Source organism: Capra hircus, chromosome 11, assembly GCF_001704415.2.
Source record: "Capra hircus breed San Clemente chromosome 11, ASM170441v1, whole genome shotgun sequence".
NCBI lineage: Eukaryota > Metazoa > Chordata > Mammalia > Artiodactyla > Bovidae > Capra > Capra hircus.
In genome coordinates this window covers 1,622,570-1,635,128 of record NC_030818.1, presented here as the reverse complement: position 1 = coordinate 1,635,128, position 12,559 = coordinate 1,622,570, and the positions used below count along the sequence as shown (strand labels likewise).

Here is a 12,559-nt window from a genome sequence, read left to right as displayed (position 1 = left end):
ACCAGGGAAGTCCCAGAAATGTGTGATTTAATTTGCAAACATTTGGAGATTTTTATTCATTTCTCTGTCATTTGAGTTTTTCCTTCCTTAACTGAGATGCAGTTGGCATTCACTGTGGCATTAGTGTTGGATGGTCACTGAGCTTTAACGTAATTCCAAGTCACCAAAACTGCTGCATGGTTTCAGTCCTCCGACATTTGTTGACAATTGCTTTATGGTCCCTTAAGATTCATTTTGGTTACTGTTATATACGCACTTGGAAGAGATGTGCATTACCTAGTGGGATACAGTGTCCTACAAATACATTTTTAATTAGGGGGTTAAGGTTTGTGGATTATATTGTCAGCGGCCCAGTAGTGCTGACAATTTTTGCTTCATATGTTGTAAAGCGGCTATTAGATGCCTACACATTAAGGATAATTTCTTCCTACTGAAGCAGTCCTTTTATTACTATAAAATGTCTTAATCTATTAAATTAGTTTTGACCTTAGAGTCTATTTCACCTGATACTACTGTAACTGATCACCTTGTTTTGGTTAGGGTAAGCATGGAATATCTTTTTCCAATCTTTTACTTGCAACCCACTTATGCTATCTTAAATGGCCCCCAAACACAGTGCTGAAATGGTATGTAGTGGTCCCAAGCAGAAGAAAGCTGTGTGATGTACCTAATGGAGAAAATTAGTGTGTTATTATTAGATTTCTTCAGGCATAAATTACAGGGCTGTCGGCTGAGTTCAATATTAAATGAATCAATAATATACATTAAATAAGGTATCTTGACACAGAAACACACAAAAAACAAGGACGTATATTACTCAGTTGACAAAAAACATTTTGTTCACTGTTTCACAGGAACCTAGCTTCTCCTAGAAGCTACAGGCCAGTGCTCACTATTCAGGGTCTGCAACGATTTTGTGGGGTATAACTACTGCAAATAATGAAAACTGACTGCATATCATAAATTCTCAAATTTACATTTGCTTTACACAATCAAGTGTTTTTTTAAAAGACATTTAGAGAAGAAAAATAGCCTTTTCTGTTTACCCACATACCAGGGCTCTTCACTCCTTTTTGCAGATCCAAGTTTGCACCTGGGATTACTTCCTCCTAGCCTGAAGGACTCCCTATAGCAAATGCCTCGGTTCTTATCTGACAGATTCCCTCAACTTCTGCTTGTCTGAAAATGTCTCCATTCCACTTTAACTTCTAAAAGATACTTTTGCTCTGTACAGAATTCTGGGTTGGCAGATTTTTTTTTCCTTTCAATTCTTTTATGATGTCACTGCATTATCCTCTGACCTGTATTTTTCTCTAACAAGATGTCAACTCTAATTTGAATTGTTTGCCTGTACATGTTTATTTCCCTGGCTGCTTTTATGATTTTCCATTATGTTTAATTTTCAGCAGTTTAACTGACACACCTATGTGGAGTTTCTATATATTTATTGCTTGGGGTTGTCTGAGGTTCTTGGATCACTGAACCAATAATTAAAAAAAAAATCTCAATTAAAATTTTATTTACGTATTTCCTGAGCTCCATGCTCTCTCTCCGCCCCTTCTGGGACTTCAGTTACGCGTGGGCTGTAACTTGTGACCACGCCCTAAGCCATTCCTATGTTCTGTTCTTCTCATTCTTTTTTTCTTTGTGTGCACGAGTTTGAAAGGTTTTCATTGCTCAGTGTTTGGGTTTGCTAATCTTTTCCTCTATTGTATCTAACTATCTATCAAGCCACCAATTAAAAAAATTTTTTTTATATACTGTGTTTTTTAGGTTCAGAGTTTCCATTTTTGGTCTGTATTAGTTTTCATTTCTCTCCTTAGGATCCTCTCTAATCAACCAATCTGCCTATCTCTCCAACAAATTCCTTAACACACTGAAAACAGTTCTTTGATAGTTCTGGTACGCTAATTTTCACATCTGGGTCACCTAGGTTTCCACTGACTATTTTTTCTCTTCATTATAAGACATTTTCTACCTTTTTGAAGCTATATATTGAATTAGACTTAGAAAGCTCCCAGCCATTATTCTACCAGGTATTATATTTTACCATTGTAGAATGTTCATTTGATTATTTTCTACATTTGAATTCTCTCAAAATATTCTTTTTTTCCCATTTCACCCATTTTCTTCTATTTTCTTTGACATATTAATCATATTGTTTAAAAATCCCAGTCAGATTACTCTACCGTCTAGCTCAGATCTGGGTCTGTTTTTATTGACTGTCACTGCTTAGTTATCTATTATTTATTTTCCCCTACTCTTTTTGCATTTCTAGTCATTATTTTTAATAGTCACCGCACATTGTGGATGATATATTGAGAGACTCTGGATTATGTTGTCATCCTTTAATGAGTAGTGAATTTTGTCCTGTTCTCTTTTTCCTGTTCAGGCCTGGTTTCAGGTTTTGTTGGGAAAGAGTTCCTTCAGTTTTGTCTGTATTTCAAGATCACAGTTTTGAATACCAGGCTGTACTCTGTACTCCTTACTCCTAGACGTGGGTCTTATGTGCTCTCTAGCCAGATGCATGAAGCATTCACCGAGGTCTCTCTGCTCTAGCTGGGTATGAACCCCAGCATTTTTCCAGGATTCTGTGACCTCCAGAGTCTTTTAAGCTCTCAGTTTCCCAGCAGATGCTTCCTGCCAGGCCTCCTGGATTCTAGCTCTGTGTAGCCCAGGAGTCCCCTCAGATTTCTGGAGTTGTCTCTCTGAAAGTCTTTTCCCTCTCCCCACATGTCCCAGGAGCCTCAGCAACTCCAGAACTTTTAAGACCTTTTCTTTTTTATGTGGGCCATTTTTAAAGTCTTTACTGAAACTGTTACAATACTGTTTATGTTTTGTGTTTTGGGGTTTTGGCCCCAAGGCATGTGGGATCTCAGCTCCCTGCACCGGAAGATAAAGTCTTAACCACTGAACCACTAGGTCCCAGCAACTCCAGAATTCGATCTCTGGAGCCCAGAGAGACTGCTGCTCCCTGTCTGGGATCTACCTTCCTGCATCACACAGAGCCCATAAACTATCGCCAAGGAGAGGGTCTGGGTGAATACAGGAGTCACCTCTTGTGTCTCTCTGTATTAAGGATATCAGCCCTGCTCAGCTGATGCTCAATGAGTTCAGAAAGCCCTTCTGTATATTTTGTCCAGATTCTACAGTGTTTCTTTGGTAGGAAGGTTAAGTCCAATACCAGCCACTTTGTCTTTCTCAGCACTGGAAATCAATGGAAATTCTAGAAACCTTCTAATAATATATTCTTTGATGTTTTTTCCCCAGAATACAGTGTAAAAGTATGGGAACAGCATTTGAAGAGTCTAAATAGTTGACTTTTCCCTTTTTATCTCCCTATGAATTGGGTTCGTTTACACTATCAAGTTTTCTTTCCACTTTACAAAGCCTATAACTAACATCCACTCCATCAGGAAAAGAATGCATATTTCTGCTTCCATTTGTAAAAGAATATTTATAAAAGGAGGAAATAAGCAAATAGATAATTCAGATAATTTTGTTTTTACACATCAACCCTGACATTAAAGGCATGACCCTTACTTTCCAACGTCTGTTTTACTGAGCTTTTCACATCTCTATTTTGCTCCCCAAACTAACTTATGAATTACCTGAGAGATTACGGCTTCTACTTTACATCTCTCCTGGGAGTTCACACTTTCTTCTGTGTACAATAAGTAACTGTTGACAGATTATACTGTTACAGTTTTATCTATATGCAACTTTATTCTGAATAAAGCATTTAAACTGTTGGTGATATCATATTTGAAAGGAAGAAAGAAAGGAAGGGCGCATACTCAGTGACATTTTCTCTGCTTATGGACACAGCAAGCTCCTGCAGTTGGTGGGTAAGCTTATCCAAAAGATTGTGCTCCTCTTCTTTCTTCTGATAGTAATTTCCCACAGGTGCAGGTTCATCAGCCTATGAGAGAATATAAGTCTACTTCACTAAAAAAAAAAAAAATTCCATTTTTATTGCATTTATTGTAATAGAAAAAAACTCCAATAAGTGATATAAGACAAAGCAAATATCAATATGAGACTATGCCTATCTTAGATAAATAAGCTTAAAAGAAATGTAGATTATGCTAGAACATGAATCAGATGGCATAATAAAGTTATACCTCTAATTTGTTTTGTTTTGTTGCTAGGTATTGCAGACCCTCTACAGCTAGTAAGGGACAGGTTCCAGACAGAGGACTGGCTTTGGAGTTAAAATGACAGGTGCCAAGTCCAGGTTCTGTCGCCTGCTGGCAGTGAGACACTGGGAAAACTGCTACACCTTTGCAAGCCCCAGCGGTCAGGGTTTCTAATTTAGGGTCAGTCAGTCTCCTGAATTACAGTTTTTCATCCCTGGAGAAATTCGGAAGAGATGCTTAGAAACCACCTGTCTCCAATGCAGTAAAGGAGACTCACTCATGGGCAGGGCGACGACTCCTGCGTGCCTTCCACCCTACATGCTCTCTGAGTCTCTGGCCCTGAACACTTCGCTCAAGTTCAGGATCATATTAAAAGAGGAGATCCTGATGGAACTGCCAAGAGAAAATGCTGCTGCTGCTGCTGCTGCTAAGTCGCTTCAGTTGTGTCCAACTCTGTGCGACTCCATAGATGGCAGCCCACCCAGTTCCTCTGTCCCTGGGGTTAGTTCCCCCCATTTCTGCAGAGTCACCGATCTCAGAACTGTTGTGTGATTCAGGAAGCTTCTCTACCTTGTACCCTCTGGGCCAAATAATCTACTTCCCCACAGTGTGATTAAAATGAAAATAATTCTAAACTGTGAAACATAAAACTTACACAACGCAATAATAAAAATAGCTTCTTCCAAGTTCTTCCGAGTCCTCAGTGCTGGGTGAGTTCATCACAGCTGAACTTTTTTCAGTATTTGGGGCCCTGGTTCACATTTTAACACTTATATGAACCCAGGAACCTACCCACTCTAGGGGTAGGAACTCCCACTTAATAAAATATTTGGGTAAAAACAGATTAAAAATAAAGTAGTAATGTGACCAACTATAATACTTACTTTTTTTAATTTTTGAAGAGCATTTTTATTTTCATCTATTGCCTGTTTTAATTGGATACATCTAAATTTTCAAAAAGAAAGAAAAATATTGATTTTTTAAGTGTCATAACCAAAAAGCCATTTTATAAAATCATATGTTCAGTCTTTAAGCAGGCAAGGCAATTTCTATTGTATGAATGATGTTTAAAAACTTATAGGTAAGTGTCTTTCCACTCATTAGCTTGGGTGATCCTCACAGCAAGATCTAGGGTATGGGGTATGATAATCAAAACTCAGAAGACAAGTGACTCTGGGCTTCAGTCTCCTAGCTCTAAAATAAGGAAAGCACTGGGCTTTTAACTGCTTCCATAGCTCTGAAATTCCATAAACCCAGGATTCAGCCCAGAAGACAATATGATATGCCTCATCAAAGAAAGAAGAGACAAAACCACGTGATCATCTCAACAAATGCAGAAAGAGCATTTGATAAAATTCAACATCCATTCACTATAAAAGCGCTTACCAAAGCAGGTGTAGAGGGAACATATCTCAACATAATACAAGCTACTTATGACAAACCCATAGCCAATACAATACTCAACGCTGAAAAGCTGAGAGCCATCCTGCTAAACTCTGGAACAAGACAAGGATGCCCACTCTCACCACTCCAACATAGTACTGGAAGTCCTAGTCATAGCAATCAGGTAATAAAAAGAAATAAAAGGTATACAACTTGGAAGAGAAGAATATGCAAATTACATGATACTATATATAGAAAACCCTAAAGACGCCACACAAAAACTACTATAACTGATAAATTCAGCAAGGTAGCAGGATACAAGATTCACAGGCAGAAATTGGTCGCATTTCTTTATCCTAAAAATGAAATATCAGAAAGAAAAAGTAAAAATAATAATTCCTTTTAAAATTGCATCAGAAAATAAAATAAAATACTCTATGTGGAATCTAAATTATAATACAAATCAACATATCTATGATACAGAAACAGACTTACAGACACAGAAAACAGACTTGTGGTTGACAAGGGATGAGGGGAGGGAAGGTCTGGGGGTTTGGGATTAGCAGAGGCAAACTATTACACAGAGCATGGATAAACAGTAAGGTTCTAAAGTATAGCACAGAGAACTACAGTCGATATCCTGCGACAAACCGTAACAGAAAAGAATATGAAAAAGAATGTGTGTGTGTGTGTGCGTGTGTGTGTGGGGGGGTGGGTGGGTGTGTGTGTGTGTGGGTGTGTGTGTGTGTGTGTGTGTGCGTGTGTGTGTGTGTGAGACACTGAGTCATTTTGCTGTAGAGAAGAAATTAACCCAACAGTATAAATCAACCATACTTCAATAAAATCAAAAAAATAAAATACTTAGGAATAAATGACCACGGAGGTGAAACATATGCTGAGAACTATAAAACAATGATAAAGGAAACTAAAGATAATTCAAAGAAACGGGAAGATGGTCCATGTTCTTGGACAGTGTGCACGCTTGGCTGCTCAGTTACGCCCCACTCTTTGCAACCCCATGGCCTGTAGCCTGCCAGGACCCAGGAGATTTTTTCAGCAGAAACACTGGAGTGGGTCGCCATTTCTTCCTCCAGGGGATCTTCCTGACCCAAGGATGGAATCTGCGTCTCCTGTGACTCCTACACTGGCAGGTGGATTCTTTACCACTGAGCCACCTGGAAATTCCAGATTCTTGGATTGGAAGGATTATTATTATCAAAATGGCCGTATTATCCAAAGCAATCAACAGATTTCATATAATCCCTATCAAATTACCCATGGTATTTTTCACAGAACGAGAACCAATAATCTTGAAATTTATACAGAACCAGAATTGCCAAAGCAACCCTGAGGAAAAAGAACAAAGCTAGAGGCATAGCCCTCCCAGATTTCAGACAATAGTACAAAACTACAATAATCAAAACAGCATGGTCCTGGCACAAAAACAGACATAGATCAATGCAGCAGAATAGAGAACCTAGAAACAAACCCACACACCTAAAGTCAATTAATCTTTGACAAAGGAGGCAAGAATATACAATGAAGAAAAGACAGTCTCTTCGGCAAGTGGTGTTGGGAAAGCTGGGCAGCACGTGTAAATCACTGAAGCTGGAACACACCCTCACACCAAACACAAAAACAAACTCGAAATGGCTTAAAGACTTAAATACGACACGACACCATAAAACTCCTAGGAAAGAGTATAAGCAAAACATTCTCTGACATAAACCATACCAATGTTTTCTTAGGTCAGTCTAGTAACACCAAGGCAATAGAAAATAGAAGCAAAAATAAACAAATGGAGCCTAATCAAACTTATAAGCTTTTGCACAGCAAAGGAAACCATAAGCAAACTGAACAAATAACATATGAACTGGGAGAAAATATTTGCAAACAATGCGACCAAAAGGGCTTAATTTCCAAAATATACACGCAGCTCATACAACTAAATAACAACAACAACTGCAACAAACCAACAAGCACTCAGTCAGAAAATGGGCAGAAGACATAAGCAGGCATCCCTCCAAAACCGACATACAGATCACCAGCAGGCACGCGGCAAGACGCTCAACATGGCTAATTGCTAGAGGAACGCAAATCAAAGCTACAGTGAGGCGTCACCTCACACCAGTCAGAATGGGCATCATTAAAAGGTCTGTAAGAAAACAAATGCTGGAGAGGGTGTGGAGAAAAGGGGCAGCCTCCTGCACTGCTGGCCGGAATATAAACTGGTGAAGCCACGGAGGAAAACAGTACGGAGGTTCCTCAAAAAAACTAACATTAGAGCTGGCCTATTCATCCAGCAATCCTACTCCTGGGTATGCTTCTGAAGAGAACTCGAACTTGGAAAGATACACCTCATGCTCACAGCGGCACTATCTGCAATAGCCAAGACATGGAAACAACCTGAACATCCGCTAAAAGGCGAATGGATAAAGCAGGTGTGGCACGCGCACGTTAATATAATGAAATACTACTCAGCCACTAAAAAGAAGAAACGAAGGCCATCTGCAGCCACACTCATGGCCCTGGGATTATCGTACTAACGGAAGTAGGTCAGAAAGAGAAAGACAATTGGCATGATATGAGATCACTTACGTGTAAAATCCAACAGATGACACAAATAAACCTCTCTAGGAAACAGAGACACAATCACAAACGAAACAACAGTCTGGCGGCTGCCAAGGGCGGGGAGGGGAGGAGAGGGTGGACTGGAGTTTGGGATTAGCAGACGAAAACTGTTATATAGAGGATGGATAAACAACAAGGCCCTACTGTGCAGCACAGGGAACTCTATCCAATATCTTGTGATAAACTATAATGGAAAAGAATCTGAAAAAGAATATATATGTATTTATAACTGAATCACTCTGCCTTACGCCAGAAACTAACACATCATACTAATAAATCAACTGTACTGAAATAAATAAATTCTGCATTTCTTGTTGGTTTTCAAACATTTTTATTGCCTTCCCACTTTGATGTTTTATAGCTGAGTAACATTAGACATATTAACTAATCACTGCAAACCTTAATTTTTTCATCTAAATTAATAAGTAGCTCACCAACTTTCAGGAACTTTCAGATGTTATTATGAAAGTTAATTAAGAAAAAATTCTTAGCGCGCGGACCACACTGTCTGGTATATACAAAAGAACAAAATAAATGTAAGCTACTTCTTTTTAACATTTGTCATCCTCTATTTAACCTTATTCCAATATTTAGGCTTGGTAGACGTAGATAACTGTAAGAAATATTTCAAAATACTTTTGGAAAATTTCATTCATTTTCACCTCAATATCATTTCCTATTATTACTCTGTCTTTTCAGAAATTGTATTAATTTAAAAAAATACAGTGCCTCAATTTCTGTGCTGTACATACTGCTCATTGAATTCTAAGTACAGCCTCTACAAAGCTTACACAACTCAGCATACTTTACCTTTGGTACAAATCTCTCCTTTTACTTGCTTCTAGAGCTCCTTTCAGTTGACTCTCAAAAAGCAACCCATCGACCTACAATAAATGGAGACTGTCTGAAGTATCACATTGTTAAATACCATATAACCTTAGGACATAAACTTTTAGTTTTTCCCCAAATATTTTATAATGAACACTTTGAAACACACGAAAGAATCGTACAGTGAACATCCATACACCCACCACCTGGATTCGACCATTAGTATTTTACTCTACTTTTTTGATCCATCTATTCATCAACCCATCTAATTTTTTACGTATTACAAAGAGAATTACAATCATCAGTATATTTTCCCTTAAACAATACATCATGGGTATCACTAACTAGAGTGCAGTATTTGGTGTGAATTTTATGTACAATGAAATATACATTTCATCTTAAGACTGTAGTTGCTAAGTTCTGGCAAGTGCCATGTAATCCAAACCCCTATCAACATATAGAAAATTACTATTACTCCAGAAAGTTCCCAGAATGTACTCTCGTGTGATCATTTCTGAGATACTTCCATATTGGAAGGACACTTCCATATCCACTGCTGTCTGTATCGTTGGTTTATTCTTTCTTACTGCTGAGTAATACTCCCTGTATGAATAAACCACAGGTTTTTTTCTTTCTTATCCTCATTCTTATATCTTATACTGTGACTTAGCAATTTCCAAATATTACCTGTAACTTTGCCAACATACCCACAAAAGAGGCACATATATCTTTCGGGTTCTGTAGATGTGGAAAAGATAAAGTGATTGAAAAAAAAGAAATAAAAACTCTCTGCTCTTGCCATTGCGCGTCTGTTATTCACAGTGTTACACACATGGTGTCAGTCAGTCACCACGGGCATAACCCAGATGGGTCCTTCATAACTCGTCCCATGGACAGCAGGGTGGAAGTCTGTGCCACGTTTTCCTTCATGTGTCCTCTGTGGAGGCCTCCCTGGTGGCTCAGACAGGGAAGAATCTGCCTGCCAATGTAGGAGACGTGGGTTCGATCCCTGGGTTGGGAAGATCCTCTGGAGAAGGAAATGGCAAAACACTCTAGTATTCTTGCCTGGAGAATTCCATGGACAGAGGAGCCTGGAGGGCTACAGTCGTTGGGATCCTGAAAAGTCGGACACGCCTGAGCATGAGCAGAAGTGCATTCTATATGGGGTCAGGGAAGAAGGACCCCACAATGTCACACAGCCCTTCCCAGACACACAGGGTACCAAAACGCTCAGGAGCCAACTGGGTTCCAGCTTGAACAACCCTGGTGACTGTTTTGTTTCATCTTTATATCAGTAACAATTGTTGTGGCTTAACTCTACAATTTTTCCTGGTTCTGTCAATGTCCAACTAAATTTACAATTCAATGCAATATAAAGCATCTGGCCAAAGCTCAGCTTGAGTTAGTGTCTCATTAACTTTTATTTTTATTTCTACCAGAAGAGTATTCTATTTTGTTGTACCACTGTAATTCCAATAGAGCTCCTTAAGAAATATTTATCTACCCAATCTTTTGTAATTTTTAAATGAAAGTCCAAAACTGGATAAAATATGAGCATTCAGTACATCTTCTGTCTGCTAAAGATTATAAAAAATCATTTTATTTAGTGAAAATAATACTTGGTAATATTAACAGATCAGTTTAGTTCAGTCACTCAGTCATGTCTGACTCTTTGCGACCCCATGAACTGCAGCATGCCAGGCCTCCCTGTCCATCACCAGCTCCCAGAGTCCACCCAAACCCATGTCCATTGAGTCGATGATGCCATCCAGCCATCTCATCCTCTGTCATCCTCTTCTCCTCCTGCCCTCAATCTTTCCCAGCATCAGGGTCTTTTCAAATGAGTCAGCTCTTCAAATCAGGTGGCCAAAGTACTGGATTTAAGCTTCAACATCAGTCCTTCCAATGAACACCCAGGACTGATCTCCTTTACGATGGACTGGTTGGATCTCCTTGCAGTCCAAGGGACTCTTAAGAGTCTTCCCCAACACCACAGTTCATAAGCATCAATTCTTCAGCCCTCAGCTTTCTTTATAGTCCAACTCTCACATCCATACATGACCACTGGAAAAACCATAGCCTTGATTAGATGGACCTTTGTTGGCAAAGTAATGTCTTTGCTTTTTAATATGCTGTCTAGGTTGGTCATAATTTTCCTTCCAAGGAGTAAGCGTCTTTTAATTTCATGGCTTGCAGTCACCATCTGCAGTGATTTTGGAGCCCAGAAAAATAAAGTCAGCCACTGTTTCCACTGTTTCCCCATCTATTTCCCATGAAGTGATGGGACCAGATGCCATGATCTTCGTTTTCTGAATGTTGAGCTTTAAGCCAGCTTTTTCACTCTCCTCTTTCACTTTCATCAAGAGGCTCTTTAGTTTTTCTTCACTTTCTGCCATAAGGGTGGTGTCATCTGAGGTTATTGATATTTCTCCCAGCAATCTTAATTCCAGCTTGTGCTTCCTCCTGGAAATGCAATTACACAGTCTAGGAGCATAAATATCTTCCACATCTTGTCAAGGTGCTTTCCAGAAATGCTGTGCCTTATACCCTGGGGCAGTAAAAGTGCCGGTTTCATCACAGCCTCCCCAGGACTGAGCATCAAGATTTTTAAAGTGTTTGTGGTATCTTATATTCTTTGCAATTGCTTATCTTAGAAGTCAACTTTTCTCATGTTTATGTGACTAGTATTTCTTCTTTAGTTCATGTCCTTTGCTCACTTGTCAGGTCTTAACATTTTTCTTATATATTATTCCTTGATGCATATTTGGCTTTATGGGAAGCAAAAACACTCAAGAGCCTCCACTGGATGAGAGAGAAAGGAAAGGAAGCATGGAGAATGGAGGAAAGTGACGTTGAGTGCAGAGATGGTTGGGATGTTATTATTCGTTTAGATTTGGAGGTGAGATGGGATAGAAGAGTTGTTAGGTTGCTGTTAGGTGGGGTGGAGGGAGAGGAGGACGGCACTTAGTCGAGGATCCCATTTTCTAGCCTCCCCGGGGTTGGGCTGGGAGCGTGAGGGGTTAGAATCAGGGTTTGGTCCCGGTACGTTGCGGGTGGGGGAGGTTACAACTTGGAAAGGGTGGGTTGGGGCTGACTCTCAGAGTTAGGGTGCGCCCCGGAGCTCGCCCGCCGCCAGAGCCCAGGTCTCTCACCAGACGGTACCTGCTGCTTCAGCTCCTGACTGCGGCGCTGCAAGGACTGGAGTGGGTCGCGCTGCCGCCTCGCCAGCATCTCCGTCACCTGGGCGCGGAGCGCACAGCGGTCGCCAGGGAAACCATGGCGGCTGCACCGGGACGTGACGCCATCACTACGCGTCCGCCTCAGCGCCCTGCAGCCCGCCGGGAAGCTGATTCTGCAAGAGTGTGGGGTTGGTCCTCTCCTGAGGAAGCGGCTCCTTCAATCCGCAGGGCCGGAGCTCGCTTCTCAGGTCCACTGCCCAGCAAGTCACTTTTTCCTGGCCAGTCCCAAAGGATCCGGGTGGAGGTGGGGGAGAATATGCCGCTGCGTCCGAAACTACAAGTCCCATAATACTCAGTAGTACCACGTTCCTGCAGGGTTCCTCGGAGTCCCCAGTGGCT

At 40.3% G+C, this 12,559-nt stretch overlaps 1 protein-coding gene across 2 annotated transcripts in view; it reads right to left on the bottom strand.

The window, feature by feature from the left end:
* The window catches only part of NPHP1 (nephrocystin 1), a 65,306-nt gene extending 53,018 nt beyond the window's left edge, over nucleotides 1–12,288 (bottom strand). For both annotated transcript variants that reach the window (XM_018054817.1, XM_018054818.1), the window contains exons 1-4: nucleotides 12,144–12,288; nucleotides 8,964–9,037; nucleotides 5,024–5,084; nucleotides 3,798–3,922 (exon numbers count right to left, since the gene is read on the bottom strand). In XM_018054817.1, coding sequence (XP_017910306.1) covers nucleotides 3,798–3,922; nucleotides 5,024–5,084; nucleotides 8,964–9,037; nucleotides 12,144–12,212 — 329 coding nt within the window. In that variant the 5' untranslated portion in view covers nucleotides 12,213–12,288. The remainder of the gene's footprint in view (nucleotides 1–3,797; nucleotides 3,923–5,023; nucleotides 5,085–8,963; nucleotides 9,038–12,143) is intronic.